This window comes from Schistocerca piceifrons, chromosome 11 (assembly GCF_021461385.2).
Source record: "Schistocerca piceifrons isolate TAMUIC-IGC-003096 chromosome 11, iqSchPice1.1, whole genome shotgun sequence".
NCBI lineage: Eukaryota > Metazoa > Arthropoda > Insecta > Orthoptera > Acrididae > Schistocerca > Schistocerca piceifrons.
This window is the reverse complement of record NC_060148.1, coordinates 169,166,703-169,191,926: the sequence shown is the minus strand read 5'-3', so window position 1 is coordinate 169,191,926 and position 25,224 is coordinate 169,166,703. Positions and strand designations below refer to the sequence as shown.

At 42.3% G+C, this 25,224-nt stretch overlaps 1 protein-coding gene across 5 annotated transcripts in view; it reads right to left on the bottom strand.

Moving 5' to 3' along the window:
- LOC124720049 overlaps window positions 1-25,224 on the bottom strand; it is a 158,032-nt gene that overhangs the window by 98,426 nt on the left and 34,382 nt on the right. For 4 of the 5 annotated variants that reach the window (XM_047245307.1, XM_047245310.1, XM_047245309.1 and 1 more), the window contains one exon: window positions 10,815-10,919. The exons of the other annotated variant lie outside the window; for it this stretch is intronic. In XM_047245307.1, coding sequence (XP_047101263.1) covers window positions 10,815-10,919 — 105 coding nt within the window. The remainder of the gene's footprint in view (window positions 1-10,814; window positions 10,920-25,224) is intronic. 5 annotated transcript variants of the gene reach the window in all.

Sequence of the window (25,224 nt, the reverse complement as noted above, 5' to 3'; positions counted from 1 at the left end):
TTTGTTAGTGTGGCTTTTCAGAAAAGGGATTCCATTTGATATCGGTTCATTAGCCTACTATTATTATTATTCTCGTGTCAGAAACATACAGGTACACGCATGTACTTTTGACCAAAACTTGGCCACTTCGAGTGCATTTTCTGTCGCTTGTTGACGATCGTCTTCTGTACACGAGACTGGGCACAATCGACACCAAAGTAAGTGCCAAACTGTCTGTTCTTCTCCACAGTCACACCGAATATCATCTGTATCAGTGTATCCCCATCTTGCCAAGTTAGTTATTCGTCTTCCAACTCTGGATCTCAGTCTATTCAGGGACTACCACGTCGTCCATTCCCCGTCATGGCCTGGAGATAAAGCTACAACAATTCTTTTCCAGCCAGGGGAAGGTGGGTCGTAGCCCTCCTTAGCTGTAAACTAGCTTTTTCAGCTGTGGTTCTAAGTTCCTCTGATGAACTTCCTCGACTTTAGTTGTTGCAGATGCGGTTCGTGCCCTTACAGAGGATGGGTAGTTTCCCGTTCCACTCCCTTTCTTTCCTTGTTCGCAGCTGTCTCTCTTCGAACAGGTGGTGGTGCTATTCCCGTGAGACGGTAAAGCCATTCGACTGGAGTGGATTTCGAGCAGCCTGTTATAATTCTGCAGGTTTCGTCTAGAGCTACATCCACGGGTTTGGCACGAGTTGAATTATACCAAACAGGACAGGTATACTCTGCCGTAGAATAGCATACTGCCACTGCAGATGGTCGGATTGTTTCAGATTGACTACCCCACTGTGATCTGGCCAGTTTCCGTAGGAGATTGATCCCGGTGGAAACTTTCAACTTCCATTTCATGCAGTGCTTTCTGAAAGTGAGACACGTGTCAAGTGTCAGTCCTACATATTTTGGAGTCCCGTAGTGTTCCAGTTCGACCCTGACCATACTATTTCCACCTTGCTAGTGCCCTCCTGGTTTCTCAAATGAAAAGAACACACTTTAGGGACTTGAGAGAATTTAACAAAAGCCCATAAAGCCCCACAGATGGTACATTTTTGACTTTATATTCTAGGAGTGTTACTATCACATGGTGAGGAGCCCCACAAACGTAATGAAGTACACGAATGAGGCCGGCGAGTCACCGGAGGTTGGCCGCGCTTCACCTATGCTTTGGAACACTGCACATTTCCGAGGTGCTGCCACCACTGTCATGCATAGTGACACACTCTGTTCCTCAATATAACTCTCTACATGCAAAACAAAAATAACACCCCGACACAATATCTACACCTTTACAGTTGACATCTTATTTTACAACTTTTAGCTACAAGTACCATCCATCAGTAAGTAGATGTGCAGTTACACATCCCTCCTCTGTAGTGGTACACCATGTCATCAAAGGAATCTGGACACCTGGCTGAACATGACTTACAAGTTCGTGGCACCCTCCATCCGTGAATCTGGGATTCAGTACGGTGTTGTCCCACCCTCAGCCTTGACGACAGCTTCCACTCTCGCAGGCATATGTTCCATCAGGGGCTGGAAGATTTCTTGGGGAATGGCAGCCCATTCTTGACGGAGTGCTGCACTGAGGAGAGGTATCGATGTCGGTCGGTGAGGCCTGGCACGAAGTTGGCATTCCAAAACATCTCAAAGGTGTTCTATAGGATTCAGGTCAGGACTCTGTGCAGGCCAGTCCATTACAAGGACGTTATTTAGAAGGAGAGACAGCATTGGTCGTATTTTTTGTTTTATTAACCACAAAATCGATTTTCGGTCACTTAGTGACCATCCTCAGTGCTGTAATATATAATATAAATTGGTAGGCACTGGTGTCAACAAGCTTAGCAACAAGCTTAGTTCTCAGTTTATGTGATCGCTCTAAGCTTGTTGACACCAGTGCCTACCAATTTATATTATATATTACAGCACTGAGGATGGTCACTAAGTGACCGAAAATCGATTTTGTGGTTAATAAAACAAAAAATACGACCAATGCTGTCTCTCCTTCTAAGTATATCCATTATCTGGTCGTGGTGCACAGGACACTCCATGGAGTCGCCAATCAATAAGGACGTTATTGTCGTGTAACCACTCCGCCACAGGCTGTGAATTACGAACAGGTGCTCGATCGTGTTCAAAGATGCAATCGCCATTCCTGAATTGCTCTTCAACAGTGGGAAGCGAGAAGGTGCTTAAAACATCAATGTAGGTCTGTGTGGTGATAGTACCATGCAAAACAACATGGGGTGCAAGCCACCTCCATGAAAAACCCGACCACACCATCACCACTGCCTCCGAATTTTACTGTCGGCACTATGCACACTGGCAGATGACGTTCACCGGGCATTTGCCATACCCGCACCCTGCCATCGGATCGCCACATTGTGTACTGTGATTCGTCACTCCGCACATCATTTTTCCACTGTTCAATCGCCCAATGCTTATGCTCCTTACACCGAGCGAGGAATCATTTGGCATTTACTGTCGTGATATGTGGCTATGAACAGGTGGTTGACAATGAAATCGAAGTTTTCTCACCTGCCACCTTACTGTCATCGTACTTGTAGGGGATCCTGATGTAGTTTGGTATTCCTGTTTGATGGTTTGGACAGATGTCTGCCTATGACACATTATGACCATCTTCAACTGTCGGTGGCCTCTGTCAGTCAACAGACGAGATTGACCTGTACACTTTTGTGTTGTAGTGACCCTTCACATTTCCACTTCACTATCACATCGGAAACAGTGGAGCTAGGGATGTTTAGGAGTGTGGAAATCTCACGTACAGACATATAACACAAGTGACACCCAGTCACCTGACTACGTTCGAAGTCCGTGAGTTCTGTGGAGCGCCCCATTCTGCTCTCTCACGATATCTGATGACTGCTGAGGTCGCTGATCTGGAGTACCTGGCAGTAGGTGGCAGCACAATGCACCTAATATGAAAAACGTATGTTTTTGGGGGTGTCCGGATACTTTTGATCACATAGTGTACGTACCACCACAGGCCTCTGTTTTACTTAGCTGCTATTTGTTTCTACTACTGCATACTAAGCAGTCTATGACTTAACTGATTTCAAAGACCACTGTAGGATGCCTATATACTGAGAAAGTTAAAAATAAGTGATAAACAAAATTCTCATAAACTTTTAGAAAGAGCCACTAATGAGGCACTTTTTTTCTGTCTGGTGTTGTTCTGGTTCCCTGCTCGATGTCTAGCAGCGATTTGTTAAAAAGAATTTTTGCACCAGCATATGAAACTCCATTCTGAGCTATACAAAGGGATTTACAGCCCATATGGAAAATATTTTTACTTCTCATAGTGTAGGAGTCTGTCCTAGATTCACTGTTTTCATTAGCTGTAAATACCATCTGTGCAAAATCTTCATGTGGATGTTGCTGAACAGTTTGATTTTTGTTGTACAGCTAGTTCTAATACAAGCACGAGCAAATTTCAGAGCAGGAAAAAGACTGTACATCTCAAGTCCTCAACATCATTCAGTTACTGGGGATTGCTTCGAAATCCAGCTTTTATCAACCTGACAGCTGCTTAGGACACTGTCAGTCACCGTGTATTGTCACAGTAGATCTACGACATAATGAAAGATTACGAATTCGCCAAACTCGTCGTAAGTTTGCTCCAAAACAGGAGATATAATGCGGACTTCCAGCATACTCAATGGATATGTCAACGACATGGTTTCCCATAAAGAAATGGTCTTTCACGACTGTTATTTAACATCTGTACTAAAGATAAATCACTTCTGGCGAGAAGTTTCCTTTATACCGACAATCTGGTCTTAGAGAGTCAAAGAAATTTTTTTGAATATTTGATGCCCACCTGACTGACCCACTGAGAATGTTGAATGTCTATTACTCCAGAAAACAACTTCGTCCAAAACCCGGCAGAAATCCAACTTCATGACCGTCATCTTATGCACAAGCAGGTACATCCAAACTCATCATACAGCATGAGGTACAATAAGTACATATAAGCAGCACTGTGGAGGTGGAAGCCAGGAACCAGATCACTGGTAGCACTTGCGGCTCTCGACCAGAAACTGATGACACTGTCGACGTGTAACAGTGTTGCAGAATAAGCCTGGCCAGTCCGGTACAAATCAACCCACAAAAACATACAACATTCAAAGAAAGTTTACGAATGGGAGTAAATTTTGTTAAATTCACTTGTGTCCCTAAAGTAAAAGCATTTCAGTTATTGTTTTGCATGATATCAAATACCACAGCTCTAGCTCTAATATTTTTGGATATTTACCTTTTATCTGTTCTGTAAGCAGAGCTACAGAATCCCTGTTTTTCTCACTAAAATGCTCCTAATCGTACAGCTATGAAATTTTTACTGTCATTTTATCACAGCAAAGCAATCGTAAAAAAATACTAATACAATACGGGAAAAATAATTCCTACTCATTTGTCTCATTTGTGATGGGTCCATAGTCAGAACAGGTCTAAGTGTAACTAATTGGGAGTTATCACGGAATGAAACTGCCCTATTTTGCCACCGAATTTGCTGGAGAAACAATTTCACGTAATTCCAAAATTGTGTCGGTATCAGGATCAACAACTCAATATATTTGTAATATATTAACCCTTTTTCTGCTGTGGGCACGTATATATGTCCTGCCACGCCATTCCGCAGGTGTTGTGGACGTGTATATGCACCCCGAGCCGTTGACCTCCCACTGCTGTGGACAAGTTACTTCCATACCACCGTGAATAAAACAGTTTCAATTATTTATCATACGACATAAGTGACCCAATGCGTGCTACCATTCACAGAAAACCTTGCATCAATATCTCATATCGTTTATGAGATATTACAGTTGTTACGATAAGACAATTCACCATGAGCAAGGATGTGATATAAACCCCAATAACTCTAGAAAGAAATGAGATATCCTTCTGATCACAATCGTACATAAAATTTCGGTATCTTGCCTACATTTTGTTCACAACAATGTGTGAGCTAAAATCAACTGTACACAAAGTTTATGTTACGTGTTCTTACCACTGCGAACTTTCTAAAATTCTGTGCAATGTTTTAATTAATTTGATGCAACGCAGTAAGTATGATGGGTAACAAAAACAAATTCAGTTCTTTATCGAATGAAGGGATACTGTACGACGTGCAAAAGTCAATTTTTTTCACCAAATAGTTTTCACAAAATCGGGTGATAAGTATTTCATATCACCTGAAATGCCATTTCTTAACATACATTTGGAGAGCAATACAGGCATAATGAAAGCCGCCTCAGCACGGGATGCAAAGAGCTCATCTGAAGTGGCAAAAGGGTTAATTAAGCTTTCCACCAGAGTTGCATATAATATTTTCTTTAGTGACTAGTTTCAAACATTTTCATTCATTCTTACTGTAACCTTCATAAGAGGGTATGATCTCATTAAGAAAATGCGAAATTCAAAATTTTCAAAAATTTTGTGTACACAAATGCATTTGTAATGTTTGACTGTACATAACCACAGAAGATCACATGGATATACCAAGTAACTAATGAAGAGGTACTAAATTTAACCTGGGGAGAAAAAAATAAATGAATGGCACAACCAGACAAAAAGAAGGGCTCTATTGACAGAACACATTCTGAAGCATCAAGTAATTGTCAATCCAGTATGAAAGTGAAGCGTGGGGTAAGAACTGAAGAGGGAGACCGAGGGATGATTACAGTAAGCAGTTTCCAATGGATGTAGATTTCTGTAACAATGCAGAGTTGAAGATGCTTCCACAAGATAAGACTAGTTTGGAAAGCTGCATCAAACAACTCTTCAGAATGAAGACCATAACAATAGCATCAACAAAAAGGAAAAGACCATTTACATGCATCTGAAAGAACAGATTTATAGAAGCCAATGACATTAATAATCTTACACGGAGAGATCCCCAATGGTGAGGTCGGCTTTTTTAAATCATCTGTACAGTGATGTACGTACATACGACCCGCACGACCGGTCAAGTCGGCCGTGGCAAGCTGAGTTATGCGAGTAATGCACATCGTGCCTACCTCGTCAGCTCCTCATGTAATGAAACACAAAGTCCTAATTATCTAGTATTCTAGGTGTGTCCATCCACAAACAAGAAACATTTGCAAATTCCTCCTCCGTTGCTGTTGTCTGTCTCCAGAACAAAATACCGTGCACTCTTTGCACAATTCATGCTGTGTCAGGTTTAATTCACCAGCATGCAGTTTCCCCAAAAAAGTAATGTGTGTGGCCTGTTTCTTCTCTGTCAAACAGTACGGGTAATAATCCAATCTTCTGTTGGTTACGCTTCATTATCTTTTCATTTATAAACCAGTCACGTTACTTCATTGATTGTATTTTATAACATTGCTTTTTCCCTCACTCTATCACCCCTCTCTTTATCGTTCATCAGTGCTAGTGGTCACAGTTTAAACCGACACTATGTGATCAAAAGTATCCGGACACCCACAAAAACACACATCTTTCATATTAAGTGCATTGTGCTGCCACCTACTGCCAAGTACTTCATATAAGCGACGTCAGACATCGTGAGAGAGCAGAATGGGGCACCCCACAGAACTCACGGACTTCAAACGTGGTCAGCTGATTGGGTGTCACTTGTGTCATACATCTGTACACAAGATTTCCACAATCCTAAACTTCCCTAGGTCCACTGTTTCCGATGTCACACTGAAGTGGAAACGTGAAGGTACACATCCGGCACAAAAGTGTACAGGCCGACCTCGTCTGTTGACTGACAGAGACCACCGACAGTTGAAGAGGGTCGTAATGTGTAATAGGCGGACATCTGTCCAGACCATCAAACAGGAATTCCAAACTGCATCAGGATCCACTGCAAGTACAATGACAGGCAGGAGGTGAGAAAAACTTGGATTTCACGGATGAGTGACTGCTCAAAAGCCACACATCACGCCAGTAAATGCCAAATGATGCCTCGCTTGGCGTAAGGAGTGTAAACATTGGATGACTGAACAGTGAAAAAACATTGTGTGGAGTGACAAATCACCGTACACAATGTGGCCGTCCGATGCCAGGGTGTGGGTATGGCGAATGCCCGGTGAACGTCATCTGCCAGTGTGTGTAGTGGCAACAGAAAAATTTGGAGGTGGTGGTGTTACGGTGTGGCTGTGTTTTTCATGGAGGGGGCTTGCACCTCTTGTTGTTTGGCGTGGCACTATCACAGCACAGGCCTATATTGATGTTTTAAGCACCTTCTCGCTTCCCACTATTGAAGAGCAATTCGGGGACGGCAGTTGCACCTTTCAACACGATCGAGCACCTGTTCATAATGCACGGCCTTTGGCAGAGTGGTTGCACGACAACAACATCCCTGTAACGGACTGGCCTGCACAGAGTCCTGACCTGAAACCTATAGAACACCTCTGGGATGTTTTGGAACACCGACTTCGTGTCAGGTCTCACCGACTGACATCGATGGCTCTCCTCAGTGCAGCACTCCGTGAAGAATCGGCTGCCATTCCCCAAGAAAGCTTCCAGCCCCTGATTGAATGTATGCATGTGAGAGTGGAAGCTTTCATCAAGACTAAGGTTGGGCCAACACCATATTCCAGCATTACCGAGGGACGGTCCCACGAACTTGTAAACCATTTTCAGCCAGGTGTCCGGATACTTTTGATGAAATAGTGTACGTACTTGTCATTCATAGTTATTTGTGCACTTAACATGAAAGAATGTAAACTGTATGACTCTGCAATCTCTAAATGTTGTCTTTCATATTAGGTGTAACTTGTGACACATTTCTCACGATATCTTTGTCTTTAGTGTATTAAACAGGCTTCAAAAGGCGACTCTCCATCTTCTACAGCTTCTCTTCTGCTTGACCGCAGTCTTCGTCCTTCCTGCTCCAGTTACGAGGGTTATTCCAAAAGTAAGGTCCGATTCGCCGTAACTATTGAAATTTGGCGCCAATGACAAAACACGCATGCGCGCCGACTCCCGGCAAGCCTTGCGCGTCAAACGCCGCCATTCGCTTTGTTACTGTTGCTGAGTGTAGTTCACAGTGTCACTTTACAATGTTTAAGACAATTGATCAGCCCGCCGATTGTGAAGTAAGGGCAGTGATACGGTTTTTGTCTGCAAGAAACAATTCAGCGGCGGAAATCCATCGGCAGATTACTGAAGTGTACGGTCCTAACATAATGAGCGACAGTAAAGTGCGCAAGTGGGTGCGAGCTTTTAATAAAGGACGGGATAATGTGCACGATGAACCACGGTGTGGCCGACCATCAGTGATTTCAGACGATTTGGTCAATGCGGTTGACAAAAAAATTCGTGAAGATCGCCGATTCACTATTACAGACGTAGACATGCATTTTCCGAATGTGAGTAGAACAACTTTGTACAGAATTGTGTCTGAACATTTGAAGTTTCACAAATTGTGTGCCCGTTGGGTTCCCAGGCTGCTTACTGAGCCCCAACGAATGAAAAGAATGGCTTTTGCTCTTGATTTTTTGGAGCGATATCATAAGGAAGGTGACAGTCTTTTAGACAATGTTGTCACAGGGGATGAGACATGGGTTTCTCACATCACTCCAGAGTCTAAACGTCAGTCAATGCAATGGCGTCACACGTCATCGCCAGTCAAGGTCAAGGCAAAGCAGACAATCTCAACACGTAAGGTTATGGCGACTGTGTTCTGGGATAGACGTGGAGTATTGTTAGTCGACTTTATGGAGAGAGGAACAACGATTAATAAAGCCGCCTACTGCGCTACCCTGACTAAACTTCGACGTGCAATCCAGAATAAGCGACGTGGTCTTTTGTCGTCTGGAATCTTGTTGTTGCATGACAATGCCAGACCCCACACTGCAAATGAAACGCAAGCTCTGATCAAGAAATTTGGATGGGAACAGATGGACCATCCTCCTTACAGTCCGGACCTGGCGCCAAGTGATTTCCACCTGTTCCGTTACTTAAAGGAGTTTCTCGGCGGCAAGCGCTTCGACACAGATGATGAAGTGAAAGAAGCAGTTAAGGACTGGTTATCGTCACAGGCGGCCGATTTCTATAACATGGGCATTCAAAAGCTTGTTGAACGATGTGACAAATGTTTAAATAAGTATGGAAGTTATGTAGAAAAATAGATAAAGATGTAAGGAATGTAAATAAAACAATTGTTTTGAAAAAACATTTTAGTTTGGATTTTTTTTTTTATAACCGGACCTTACTTTTGGAATAACCCTCGTACAATGCCTCTCGTATCCTTCGTGGCTCACCTACAATTGTTCTCCGTACACGTCGAGTAGCTTCGGTGACAGTGAGCATCCTTATTCCAGGAGATAGTCTGTCCCTGCACCGTCTGTCACTCGGGACTCGAGCGTCACCCCTTCTCTGCCGAGTGGATACGACGTCGTGATTTTCTTTTCGTTGAGTCTAGGACCGAATGGCTCTTCCCGGACTCCCTAGTACGTTCAGAGAAGTATCGTAATACACAGTCCGGTCACATTACTGTGAGCTAAGGTCGACATCAGCATGCGAGAAGAGCTCGCAGGTGGCAGGTCACACATCTGGTGATAGAGGGTACATAAAGGTGTCCGCACAATGTGGGAAACGGTGCAGTTGTCACGTTAATGCAGAAACGGAGCAATTTATCTGACATCCGAAAGGGTACGATTATCGGCTTCCGGGCCGAGGGTCGAAGCGACTCCGAAACAGCCAAGTTTGTAACTTTTTGTGAGCCGCCGTGGTTAAAGTATACCGTACGTGGCCAAATGATACTGAGAAAAGCAGGTGCCGAGGCAATTGTGGAGTACCACGGGCTGTAGACAACAGGGGTGAACGACGGCTACAGACGTGTACAGGGGAATAGACGAGCAACTGCCACACAACTGAACACCCAGACGAACCGAGAGGCTAACGACAGTGTCTGCTCGACGATCATTTAGAAGATGTCGCCGTGTAAGAGCGTCCGAAGCAGGCACCCGGTTCCTGCACCCACACCGACTGTGATTCGGTGGCTAGAATTTTCACGCGGATACCTCAACATGACGTCTGCCGACACGTGGCCTTTTCGAACGAATCGCGTCGTCGGGATGTACGGCGTGCAATGTCCGAAAGCGAACACCCCACAACAATCGACAGACGAGTACGGGCCAGTATAGGGAGCATTACGGTCTGGTGAAAGTTTGTGGTTTTTTGTGGCAGTCTTGTCACTCTGGAATGCACAACGGATAAATACGAGTACGCAACTATCCTCGAGGACCACACACACACTTACGTGGAGTTCCTTTTTCCTCGGCACGATGGCACCTACCGGCGCGACAATGTAACGTATCACAGATCAAAGTGTGCACGTGTGGTTCAGAGAGCACCGGCACCAGATTACCATACTCCCTCGGTCACCGAACTCCCGAGTCGAGAATCTGTGGGATTACATCGATACGGCTGTCGGCGCCAAGTGTCCTCGACCGAGAAACCTATCGCAGGTGGCCGCGGCACCGGAGTTGAAATGGCTCTGCACCTCTGTAGGTGCCGCCTTCCGGAACCTCAGTTAACTCTCTTCCTGAACATCTCACAGCAGTCCACGCTGCAAAAAGGGGCTACTCAAGCTATCGACAGGCGGTCAAACGAATGTGAGTGGACACTGTACACGTCGTGTAAAATACGTAGATCACCAGTTCGGGTGTGCGAGAGCTGCTAATGGCCCTAAACTTGCCACGTTAAATAAATGCCATTGAGATGGAACAAAAATCTGAGACTGTAATCTTTTATTAAAAGTGCTACGTAAGCTCCCGCAGTCACGAGCGGGTCGAGCAATCCCACAAATTTACACGCATATTTACACCTCCGATACTCACATCGGCACTTCCTGTCGGTTCTGAGACTTCCGGACTGCGGTGCGACGGTGACGGGGAGTTCGACTCGAGTTCCGACAGCGGCGCGCGGGAAGAGGTGCCACAGTCCTGAAAAACCACCCCATGCTGTGAAACACGAGCACAGAGTAAAATAAGATGGCACACTTCCTTTAAATGCTGTACGATTTTATGATAATGTGAATATTATTTCTACGCCCGTGACCTCTAGTTCTAAATTAAATTGCAAACCTGAAGGTATCGGTACTGTGATAGTCTAGTTGTGGGGTGCACCACATCACTAGTACCGCACACTGCAAAGCGCTCACTGTGATTACGTTCGGGTCACAGAAAAAAAATATTGTTACGAGGCTTGTTCAGAGAGTAAGTGTGCTAGATTTTTAAGGTTTTTTTTCAGAAAAAGTGTATTTGGAAAAAAAAATACAGGACATTGTTGATACACTGGCTGACTATTTTTGCTGTTCAGTGCACGTAGCGAACTGCGGCACGAGCTTCGAAAAACTCTCCGGTCAGATCCTTCCCCTACTTCGTAACTGCTTTCCACTCTTTGGCTGAAAATTTAATTTCTCTCGTGTGCACCTGCAGGGAGGTAAAAAGATGTTAATCTCTCCTACAGCATTCTTTTTGAGGTTTTTTAGGACATCACAATATTATTGTGCCCTGACAGTATCTAGGAGTCAGAAATTTGACCAAAATGATGCCTTTTCATCATCTACATCTACATCTGCATGATTACTCTGCTATTCACAATTAAGTGCCTGGCAGAGGGTTCAATGAACCACCTTCATGCTGTCTATCTACTGTTACACTCTCGAACGGCACACAGGAAAAACGAGCACTTAAATTTTTCCATGTGAGCCCTGACTTCTCTTATTTTATCTTGATGATCATTTCTCACTATGTGGGTGGGTGCCAACAGAATGTTTTCGCAATCGGAGGAGAAAACTGGTGATTGAAATTTCATGAGACGATTCCATCGCAACGAAAAACGCCTTTGTTTTAATGATTGCCACTCCAATACACTTATCACGTCTGTGACACTATCTCCCCTATTTCACAATAATACAAAATGAGCTGCCCTACTTTGTACTTTTTCGATGTCATCCATCAGTCCCACCTTGATGTGGATCCCACACCGCACAGCAGTACTCCAGAATAGGGCGGACAAGCGTAGTGTCAGCAGTCTCTTTGGTAGATCTGTTGCACCTTCTAAGTGTTCTGCCAATGAATTGCAGTCTTTGGTTTGCTCTACCCACAGTATTATCTATGTGATCGTTCCAATTTTGGTTATTTGTAATTGTAATCCCTCAGTATTTAGTTGAATTTACAGCCCTCAGATTTGTGTGACTTATCACGTAATTGAAATTTAGCTGATTTCTTTTAGTACTTTTCTTTATTCAGGGTCAATTGTCACTTTTCGCACCATATCGATATCATATCTAAATCATTTTACAAGTAGTTTTGATCGTCTGATGCCTTTACAAGACAGTAAATGACAGCATCGTCTGCAAACAATCTAAGACGGCTACTCAGATTGTCTCCTATGTCGTTAATATAGATCAGGAACAATAGAGGGCCTACAACACTTCCTTGGGGAACGCTGGATATTACTTCTCTTTCACTCAACGACTTTCTGTCTATTACTACGAACTGTGACCTTTCTGACAGGAAATCATGAATCCAGTCGCACAACTGAGGCAATACTCCGTAGACAATGAGGCTGTACTTTTTTTTGCCCACAATTGTGGTTTTGTATTTTACAGCAGATGGGGAATGGATCTGATGCCACTGTGACAACCATCTTTTTGTCTCTGGCACATAATGAGCCACCCACGTTTCATCGCCAGTCACAATTGAGCTCGGAAACTCCTCACCTTTCAATTCGAGTTACTCGAGGAGCTCGCGGGCACTACTGACCCGATTTTTCTCGTGCTGCTCTGTCAGCTGTTTTAGAACCCATCCTGTGCACAGTTTCCAGTATCCCAGTAATTCTGTGGATGTCTCGTACAAGAGAGCTCTGGAGAGTTGCAGAAACACTGCAGAAAATTTGTCCACTGTCAATTTGCACTCTTCCGGAACAGGTCTTCCAATTGTCTGTTCCTCATGAACATTTGTTCAGCCTCCACCAAATTCTCTAGACCACTTAAATACATTCATTCTGTTCATAGCGCCTATGCCGTAAACCGTTTTGATTTGCGAGAAGATTTCAGTATGTGTTATTCCTCTCCTAAGTAAAATGTAGGTTACAGCTCCCACTTGTCTGGATTTCTTACCAACATATATTGCAACTGGACATTACTGCACGAGTTTACATACTACTGTGTTCCCGAAATGCTCACTCTGGTTGGGAGATCCCCCTCTACCGTTCAGCTTTGTTGCCAACCCACAAAAACCAAAAAACCAGAATCCGTTATGGTCACAGTACACTTAATTTGTGAGCATGCCTTGTACTATTAGTTCATACCATTTGTTTCACAAATCTTCCATTTTATTTCAGTTATATATTTTCTTTTATTATTATCGACTGATATAGTGAACTTCATGCTTACAGGTTCACAGAAATAAATTCATAAAATTGTTGGTTACCCTTGTCAAAAAAAGTTCAATGCACAAATGAGCAAGTTGAAGGAGCTCACTGACATAAGATATGTTCTGTAGAATACACAAGCCACTGACGACTGAACAATGTCGTCCCTGCAGGTCCGTGTATAGCTCTTATTGCTGTGACCGAATTGTTGCGGAAGTTCAAAAATAACATGCTGTGAGAGTTGTTATTACAGATTGGCATCCAGGTGCTCGAATTCCACTTAGACTGGCGTGTGTCAGAAGAACAAAGTTCCACAACAGCCTGCCCTCACCTTTTTGGGAGGGATGAGGGAAAAAAATTTGCAACAAGGAACACTAAAGAGTGGGCCACTGCAAAATGAATGGCAGACCGCATGCAGCTCACGGTCTGTGTATCCCCGGTCTAGATGAATGATGACTTGTATTCAGTGCTTACATGCGTGCAAAACCGAAATAATCTTGCAAGTAAACCTACCCAAGGTATGCACTTCAATTTGAATCAGATTTGAATATTCTAAAAACATATTTGTTTAAGTGTGCCCACACAGCCATAAACGGGGTGAAGCACCTCCTTGAACAATTGATCTGCATTCGGCATTTTTTTGACCTGAACAATTGTGCACCTTCTCATTACTGTTCAGATTCACAATAGTGTTACAACAATAATGTACAAACAATTTCAAATATAACGTAATTAAATCTGAAAAGGTTACAACTTGAAAACAAAAAAATGCATGAAATATAGAAAGAAAACAGAAATACAAATATCTCTCTATCTCTCTCTCTCTCAAAAAAAAACCACCACCACCACCACTACCACCCTGGCAACTGGCATTAAATTGACATATATAGGGCACATACAGCTACACAGAAATACTTATATCTTATCTGACATACACATTTTTGGAATACCACTTCATCATATATTAGTGACTTTGGTATTAATGATGCTATACTTTTTACTGCTAGTCAAATATTGAAATGAAAAACAAGGTAGAGGGGCAAGGAGATTTAAAAGAAAACGGCTTTTAGAGAAATTTGGTTGCACCACTGTAATGTACATTAAATACCATGGAAGATTTATTTCAAGGTTGACTTTTTTAAAATCTATTACTGTGTCAACAGTATTCATTCAGAAACATTAAACTCAGTTTTTTGCAAGGGGGTGTTTCATACCCCTAATGGCCCTACGGGCACGTATAAAAAATCTGTGTGTCTTATTTTGCTCTACACTAAAACATATTCAAAGTCGGCCAGAATTAAAGTGTATCCCTCGGGTAGGTTTACTTGTCAGTATTCTGTCAGAAATTAATACGTTCAGAATTCTGCGAACGAATGCCTACCATTCTTCTCGACAGTATTCCGATACCTGTCACAAAATGGTGAACGACTCGAGTATAACTACGGAGAAGCGTGTCGACTGGGTAGAAAATACTATTGCCACATGCAGGAAGACTTCTGCTTGCCTCTAAACTTTCAAAAAATTTTGGAACATATTACCACAGGATGTGAAATGCAAACTTCTCCAATCACTCATTCTACAGAACCTCCATTATTGTGATGTGATCCACCACAGCACTAGTAGTCAAAACTGTAGACGTACAGAAGTAATCACAAATACCGATGTGCATTACACCTGCAATAACCGTCTACACTGCCCGACAAAGAAACTGGAGCCAGCAGAAGGGGAGGAGGACACAAAACGAAACATACAGGGAGGGTACGTGATGTAGTTTCAGTGATTACAAAATAGAGTCAAACTTGTGAAGAACCTGAGAGTGCGAGCCCACTTGTCGATACGACGTCACACCCGATCGGGCCCAGATGTACGCACTAATTCGTTCGAGAAGTGCACCGTGCAGCTACCGTACTCTCTCCAGAGGCAAAGGGGCTCAGGACTGTCGTATCCGGCCCTCGACTTTTCGGATACTGGCACCGGGACGTGCCGACGTACGAACCGGGCGCACCTTTCCTGTCGCGGACAGATCTGGCAATCTCGGCTGCAGGAAAGCCCATACACCGCACGAGCAGTCTGCGGAGACACTCGTCGCGTGCAGACGGGCACCGTCCCGTCGAGCGATTCTGCTTACGTACCGTCACGTGAGAGGTAACGCGCGAGTACGCGGGGTGAATACAGTGTACCGTCACACCACTCAAGCCCCTCGATCGACTCCGGCCGTGATGTGAAGTCGTACCCGGTAGCTCCTCCTGGCCCGACACAGAGAGTAACAGTGCACCGGAAGAATAGGACCTCTCCCTAGGTAGCCACCGACGGTCGTCCGGAGCGGTAAAGAGTGGCGATTCGCCGCTAAACACGGTGCCGTGCCATTCGTCGGCACTCTGTGCTTTCCGGTCACGGCACCACTCCGAACGACAGTTCCGTGTCGTGTCGTTAATGCCCGCCTGCACGTGCGACAGAATTCCCCAGTCTCTGACCGGCAGTGCTGGACGACAGAGACTGTCGCGTGGATTTCATTACTCGGTTTAGAAAGCGAGGCTCAGACCGGACAGAGCGACGGTGCCTTTCGAGCTCGTACAGTGATTCTCTCTCGTGACGACCGCACACTGATGACGAGTAAGCCCGGTTTCACATTCTCGTACAGTCTAATGTCGGGCCACTGCCACTTCCTGACACCCCACGAATCGGGATACTGCACAATTCGACCGGCTGCCAACAGTAATCTGTGAAGAAGCCGTTTACAAATTCGTGAAATGGGTAATGAGGCCCTCGTAAATTGTGTGAGGTGCCTGTAACACTGTCCCTAGGTGCGTGATACCACTCGACACGTGGCGCTGTTTGGCCCCTGGTATATTCTTCCGGGCCAGCTGGCGACACTTAACACGTATGACAGTATTTTACTCCACTGTCCATTCTACTTGTCACAGAGAATTGCAATTCTAACCATTTGCATAGATGGAAATGGTGTGTACACATACTGAGTTCTCGAGTCCGTTTTTTCTCGTACAGTGTACCTCTTCTGTAATACATATACCGTACGATAGTAATCAAATTAATAAATCTGAAGAGAAAACAGAAATGCCAAGTACAATAACTGAACAACGACATATGATCTTTGCTTTTGGCCTATAAAAGTGGTAATATTATTAAGGTTGAGCTCTCTTTGATCGTGACTCTGAAGCTGATTAGATTCTTGTATTGCTTTGGGTGTCACACTTTGTGTAAGTGATTCACATTACTGAAATAATAATCGATTTTTCTTAAATATGTGTTGTATTACTGAATTAAAATTACCCTCCCTGTCAGTTCAACGACTTTCCGAATAACTGTAAAAGTGGTCACCTTCCACAAATGGTATCGATTCGTAATTTTAACATAGTCAACGTCGAGTGCATTTTGCTCCATTTTCACTTTCTCGGTATTTCAGAAGTACAGCATGCCAAATTTTGTTAAAGACGTCCCACTGCCTTTCAGATGAAATTCATTTCCACAGATTATCATTTTGTGATTGCACACGTATACAATTTCAAAACGAATCGATCCTGAACAGGTGTTGAGCAAGCTGTGAATATTAATAACATGTACAAGCCGTCACAAATCGACCTGTAGCAAAAGGAGAGGAGACCATTATTTTTTATCTATTGTTGGCTAGCCATCTCAACACAAATTTCAATTAAAAATGGGGAGGGGACATACAAATCTCAGTGAGTGATAGCACAAAATCTTGTGATGCAAAGTGTCAGAAAACGTGAACCTAGTATGTCGAAATGAATGGCAAATATAGTGTGAAATGTAGAAACGACAATTCTTGGCACTTGCCTTATCTGCAGTGAGGGTACAACATACCTCGCTGAATGTGTGCGAGATGAACGAGCAGTGCCCACGAACCGTGTCCCCCACATATAACTGTATTGCCTGCCACGTGCAGTCATTTTTGAAACAGACTGTGCCAGCGGAATGTGGCGATACTCAATGCTTACTTCAAACTGTTGTCGCACTACGTTAACTGTGTGGAAATTTAAAAATTCAAAGCTTCACGAAAAACACTCACAAAAGACAATTACACACCGTGTACCTAGGCAGTAATCGTTACAGATGAAATGAGCAACAATGGCAAATGAAGAGGCAATACACTAATACGCAAATCGGATTTGAGATAGGTGCTCAAAACGACAACACAAACGTAGAAATCAATAACCCACAGCCACAATGAATAATTAACAAACTGAACAAACGACACTCCCACAATTACTATGTATCAATGTACAATGAAATATCTGGGAAACTGTAATAACAGGATAACTAAAAGTATCAAACATTCGGGAGTAAAAATTAACTTAATACCCATGAGAACCTGAAGAACATGTAATTTCACCTATGTAAAGCAACTGTTGAATAATGTTGTTGCTATGTTTGAATTTTGTGAATGAGACAAGCAAGCATATCTATTCACAAAATTCAAGGGGGCATTCTAGCACCCCCTTTTTCGTATATAACATATACAATTTGTAAGATAAATATCATATGACAATCTCTTATAGAAAAGGCAATGTCCTGACAGACTGACTGATTCATCACCATCCAGCCCAAATCACTAACAAGGGAGCCTCCCCATCGCACCCCCCTCAGATTTAGTTATAAGTTGGCACAGTGGATAGGCCTTGAAAAACTGAACACAGATCAATTGAGAAAACAGGAAGAAGTTGTGTGGAACTGTGAAAAAATAAGCAAAATATAAAACTGAGTAGTCCATGGGCCACATATGCAACATCATGGACAACGTGACCTGAGGAGCGCCGTGGTCCCGTGGTAGCGTGAGGAGCTGCAAAACGAGAGGTCCTTGGTTCAAGTATTCCCTCGAGTGAAAATTTTACTTTCTTTATTTTTTCATAGTTATTATCTCTCCGTTCGTTCATTGACGTCTCTGTTCACTGTAATAAGTTTAGTGTCTGTGTTTTGCGACCGCATAGCAAAACCGTGCGATTAGTAGGCGAAAGGACGTGCCTCTCTAATGGGAACCGAAAACATTTGATCGCAAGGTCATAGGTCAACCAATTCCTCCTCAGGAAAACACATCTGATATATTCTATACGACACTGGTGACGGCATGTGCAGCACATGACAGGAATATGTTGTCGACCCACCTAACTTGTATACTTGGCGAATGGGTAAAAAGATTCTTCTACCTTGCCCGATTTAGGTTTTCTTGTGGATGTGATAATCACTCCCAAAAAAGTGATGAAAACATAAGAGTTTGTCACATAAACTGAAAATCAAAAATTAAACTTTTCACTCAATGGAAGATTTGAACCAAGGACCTCTCGTTCTATAGCTGCTCTCGCTAACCACGAGACCATGGCGCTCCTGTGTTCGTAATCTCCTTGATGTTGCTTATCTTCCCATGAACTACTCAGTTTGTATATTTTGCTTATTTTTTCACAGTTCCACATAACTTCTTCCTGTTTTTTCAATTGATCTGTGTTCAGTTTTTCAAGGCCTATCCACTGTGCCAACTTATAACTAAATCTGAGGGGGGTGCGATGGGGAGGTTCCCTTGTAAGAATAGAAACTTTTAATTTGGAAAAGGTGTGTATCCTAAACTATAGGAGTCATTTGAGAAGGGATTTTTTGGAATTCCAACCTCAAGGGGGTGAAATAGGGGATTGAGGTCTTTTAAAAACAAAAAGTCACTATTAAGGAAATTTTGAAGTGAGACCTATGAAAATTCGTATTTGGTTTCTCAGTCATAAATAGAGAAATACCTGTTACAGAACTTTTGGAAATTTAACGCTATGGGGGTGAAATACTGTATGAAAGCTTCTTTTGAAAATATATCGTTATTAAAGCACCACTGAAGTTTTTTTCTCTTTCTTTCTTTTTTTTTTTTTAAAAAAAAAAAAAAAAAAAATAACCTGTAGTAATAGAACACTGGTGCATGACCTCTTTCTTACAAACAAAAGGAAATACTAGTTCAGTGTTTCTGTGAAACTGAACCTAAGGGGATGAAATAAGGGATGAGATATTTGGATGAAATATTTTATTATGAAAGCATTTTTAAAGCCACATCAACGAACATTTAAATTTGGCTTATAAGTTAAGAGATAAAAAAGTAAGAGTTTCATTGTTTTTTGAAATTCAACACCTACAGGGGTGAAACACGGGATGAAAGTTTTTATGGAAATATTTCTGAGTTAGAAATATACAAAGGTGTGGTGCACTGCAGATTGGTGACACTAGACGGGAGTGTGGGTCGAGCGAGATAGTCTGCGCAGTTGTGATTAGCACTGTGGTCCAGGTAGTGCACTGGATAATGCAACTGCCTAGTCGGTGGGAGATCCTGGGATCGAATCCCGGTCCGGCACAAATTTTCACTCATCACCACTGATTCCGCTTCGTGTTCCAAAGCAGCTGACTACAATAATCCCTTCATCCCTTCCTTTCCCTTCCCTTCCCTTCCTTTTCCTTTCTCCCCTCTACAAATTCAATTAAAAAAAAAATGTTTCAATGTTATTGGGGATTCACTCCCTATGGGAGGTGAATTGGGGATGAAAGTTTTTTTTGGAAATATTTCATTGTGCAAGCATTCTTGAAGCTAAATCTATGAACATTTGTATCTGACTTCTCTGTTAGAAATAAAATATAGGCATCATACTGCTTTTGGAAATTCAACCTCTAAGGGGGTGAAACAAGGGTTAAAGTTTTACGAAAATATTTCATTGTACAACAATTTTTAAAGCTAAATTTTTGAAAATTGGTGTCTGCATTCTCAATTAAGAGATTAAAAGAAATACATGTTTCACCAATTTTGAAAATTAAATCCCAAAGGGGGTGAAATGGGGTCAGACTGATTCACTGACTCATCATCATTCATCCCAAACCGTTAAGGATAGGAACTTGAAGTTTGGAGAGGGTGTTGATCTTATACTGTAGGCATCATTTACTAAAGGATTGTCTGAAATTCCACTCCACTGAATGATTTTTAAGGCTACATCTATGATAACTGATATCTGGCTTCTCCGTTAGACATTAAAAAAATACGATTTTCAGTGTTTCTGGACATTCAACCTCTAAGGGAGTGCAATTTTAAGAAAGTATTTCACTACATTAAAAATATTTTAAAGCCATATTCATAAAAAATGGTATTTCACATATCAATTAGATATAACAAAAAACTTGTTAGAGGATGAAAGTTGCTACGAAAATAACCCACTAAAACGCAAAAGACACGATTAACAAAAACTCTGGACTCCAGCTACCAGAATCGCCTTTTCATCAGAAGTACATTAGAAAAAGACTGTGCTTATATGGCCTTAATTAACATGAAAAGCTTAGAAAGTGTTGCAATTTGAGAACAACATAAAATTTTGTAGAGAAAGCTTTTGACAACGTTAACTGGAATACTCTCTTTCAAATTCTGAAGGTGGCAGGGGTAAAATACACGGAGCGAAAGGCTATTTACAATTTGTACAGAAACCAGATGGCAGTTATAAGAGTCGAGGGGCATGAAAGGGAAGCAGTGGTTGGGAAAGGAGTGAGACAGGGTTGTAGTCTCTCCCCGATGTTATTCAATCTGTATATTGAGCAAGCAGTAAAGGAAACAAAAGAAAAATTCGGAGTAGGTATTAAAATTCATGGAGAAGAAGTAAAAACTTTGAGGTTCGCCAAAGACATTGTAGTTCTGTCAGAGACAGCAAAGGACTTGGAAGAGCAGTTGAACGAAATGGACAGTGTCTTGAAAGGAGGATATAAGATGAACATCAACAAAAGCAAAACGAGGATAATGGAATGTAGTCAAATTAAATCGGGTGATGCTGAGGGGATTAGATTAGGAAATGAGACACTTAAAGTAGTAAAGGAGTTTTGCTATTTAGGGAGTAAAATAACTGATGATGGTCGAAGTAGAGAGGATATAAAATGTAGACTGGCAATGGCAAGGAAAGCGTTTCTGAAGAAGAGAAATTTGTTAACATCGAGTATAGATTTAAGTGTCAGGAAGTCGTTTCTGAAAGTATTTGTATGGAGTGTAGCCATGTATGGAAGTGAAACATGGACGATAACCAGTTTGGACAAGAAGAGAATAGAAGCTTTCGAAATGTGGTGCTACAGAAGAATGCTGAAGATAAGGTGGGTAGATCACGTAACTAATGAGGAGGTATTGAATAGGATTGGGGAGAAGAGAAGTTTGTGGCACAACTTGACTAGAAGAAGGGATCGGTTGGTAGGACATGTTTTGAGGCATCAAGGGATCACAAATTTAGCATTGGAGGGCAGCGTGGAGGGTAAAAATCGTAGAGGGAGACCAAGAGATCAATACACTAGGCAGATTCAGAAGGATGTAGGTAGCAGTAGGTACTGGGAGATGAAGAAGCTTGCACAGGATAGAGTAGCATGGAGAGCTGCATCAAACCAGTCTCAGGACTGAAGACCACAACAACAACAACAACAACAATCGTTTTTTTTCTTAAATACGTGTCACGTTACTGATTTAAAGTTACACACCATATCAGTACAATGATTTTCTGAATAAATTTAAAAGCTGCCATCTATCATAAACAGTATCAGTTCGTAATTTTAACAAAGCCATTGTTGAGTGCTAGTTAGTTCCATTTTCACTTTCTTAGTATTTTAGAAATAGAACCTGCCATATTTTGTAAAAGAATACTGATTGCCTTTCAGATTAAATTCATTTCCACAAATCAGCATTTTGTAATTGTGTGTGTATGCAATTTCAAAACAAATCGATACTACGCTCACGATGACCCTAGCTACAAATATTAAAAGCACATACACGTTGTCACGCGTCAACCTTTAGCAAAAGTAGAGGCGAACATTATTTTTTCAACATCTTCAACTTTTGTAGTCCTGTCTTCCTCAGTTTCATGTAATATTATGGTATATTGATAATTGTTACTTTTTGGACTGTCTGACTACAACTGAATGAAACACAGTTTTCGTGCCGTACGCGTTTCGCCTTAATTCTGTGCAAAGCATCTTCGGTGGCAGGTTGCGTGGACATCAAAACAAGTATTCAATTCCTAGTGCTGTGAAAAGTGGAAAAAACCCCAAGCAGCAATTATATGAAGAGAAACAGTACCAAAAATGGAACATAAACATAATATGTAGAAAATCATCGAAGCTGCCACTAAAAATAGCTTGCTGATAAAAAGGCGAAGTGTTTATGGCACGAAAACCGTGTTTCATTCAGTTGTAATCAGACAGTCCAAAATTTAAAAATTAATAGGATGCTGTAATTATTTTTTATCTATTGTTGACTAACCACCTCAATGTGAATTTCAATTAGAAAAGGGTGTGAACTAAAGATCTAGTAGCATTCAAGCCAAAGAATAGAAAGTTATGACATCAGACCACATCTGCCGGGTGTGTCGAAGAGCCACTTTTTTTGTCGTCTAGTATATAGGACCGTGCCACTGCTCCACGTGCCCAGTTAGATCAGTTGTAGCCAGAGAAGTAAAGTGACTACCTCCAGCTGTGTTCACCCTATTACGTCACAATGCACAAGCTCCCCAGTACCTCTTATCACAGCTCGAGATCTCACTCATCTAGCGTGCTCGTTGTGCCTGTCCGTAAAGAGAGAACATTTCGAAACACTTTTTCTGTTACTGTCATTTGCCTCTGAAGGAAGTTACCCTGCACTCTGTGCACAATTTTGTACCCCGTTACTTTTAAGAAGCATCTGAGGCACTTCCTTGCACTGACCTTGTAACGATTCTCCGAAAATTAATGGTTACAGCCCATTTTCTCCTCTGTCGAGTTAACACTTCTGACTCTTTCTATTTATTGCTAACTCCCATTATTTTCTTTTTGACTGCCTTCATCACTCACATTATTCTCGCTCCCCCTCCTTCAGCCCTTCTCTCGTGCCCGGGCTGCCACTGCTCATACTTTAAACCTACCGTCATACAATTTGTTACGCTTATCGTGAAAGAGCGTAGACTGTTTGATTTTGTAATTTCTAAATGTTGCACTCTGCAGTTGATGCAACTTATAGCATGTTATATGAAGAATAATGTACACTATGTGATCAAAAGTATCCGGAAACCCCCCAAAACATACGTTTTTCATATTAGATGCATTGTGCTGCCACCTACTGCCAGGTACTCCACATCAGCGACCTCAGTAGTCATTAGACATCGTGAGAGGTCAGAATGGAGAGCTCCGCAGAACTCACGGACTTCAAACGTGGTCAGGTGATTGGGTATCACTTGTGTCATACATCTGTACACGAGATTTCCACACTCATAAACATCCCTAGGTCCACTGTTTCCGATGTGATACTGAAGTGGAAATATGAAGGGACATGAACAGTACAAAAGTGTACAGGGGCTGACCTCATCTGTTGACTGACAGAGACTGCCGACAGTTGAAGAGGGTCGTAAGGTGTAATACCCAGACATTTATTCAGACCATCACACAGGAATTCCAAACTGCATCAGGATCCGGTGTAAGGAATGTAAACATTTGATGACTCAACATTGGAAAAACGTTGTGTGGAGTGACGAATCACGGTTCACAATGTGGCGACCCAACGGTAGGGTGTGGGTATGGCGAATTCCCAGTGATTGTCATCTGCCAGCATGTGTAGTGCCGAAAGAAAATTCGGAGGAGGTGGTGTTATGGTGGGGTCTTGCACCCCATGTTTTGTATGGCTCTGTCACAGCACAGACCTACATTGATGTTTTAAGTACCTTCTTGCTTCCCACTGTTGAAGAGCAATTCGACACGATCGAGCACCTGTTGATAATGCACGGCCTTTGGCGGAGTGATTACACGACAATAACATCCCTGTAATGGGCTGGCCTGCACAGAGTCCTGACCTGAATCTTACAGAACACCTTCGGGATGTTTTTTAACGTCAACATTGCGACGGGCCTCACCGACTGACATCGATACCTCTCCTCAGGGCAGCAATCCTTGAAGAATGCGCTGTCTTTCCACAAGAAATCTTCCAGCACCTGATTGAATGTATGCCTGTGAGAGTGGAGGCTGTCATCAAGGCTAACGGTGGACCAACACCATATCGAATTCCAGCATTACCGATGGAGGGTGCCACGAGCTTGCAAGTCATTTTCAGCCAGGTGTCTGAATACTTTTGATCACATAGTGTATGTAAAATGTCTGGTCAGATGGCCCTAATCTTGCCAAGTTAAATCTATATCTATCTATACTAATAACACAACTGTAAAACTGATGTGTGTGTCTGCTTGAACACACTACTCTGCAAAACTATTAGACTAATTTTCACTGTGTTTTCACGGGTAACTCGATGTACCTTGGGGCTACAAATAAGCTTTAATCAGGATCTAAACAGGAAAAAAAATGTGATTTAAGGTTTTATCTAAACCTGTCACATCTATTTGAACGCAATAATCTCCAAAACCGTTACAGGAGTTTTCACAGATAACTTGAGCGTGGCTCGGGGATACGTATAGGTTATATTTCATCAAAAAACGATCATGGAAAAAAGGTACTGTAATACAATGATACAGTGAAACATATTTTCTCTCTGAAAAAACTGTTAACCCTCTTATGTCCAAGCTGCATCATATTTGTGGAAATGCTTTTATCAATACATTTGTTCTATATAATACGATTCAACGTAAGGAATGCAACACTTATTCGGTCTCCGACATGTTTCATCCGTACTTCCAAACTAATAGTATTAAATGTGAAAGTAACTCTGTCTGTTGCATTTTCCCAAGTCAGCTGCTAAAATGACTTCAATGAAATTTACTAGAGAGAAAGCTCGGACCCTGAGGAAGAGCATAGGTTACTTTTAAATGAATACATAAAAATAAAAAAAAAGTAAGCAGAAGGAAACAAGTGACCCCTAACAGAGGTAAGAAGGGGATA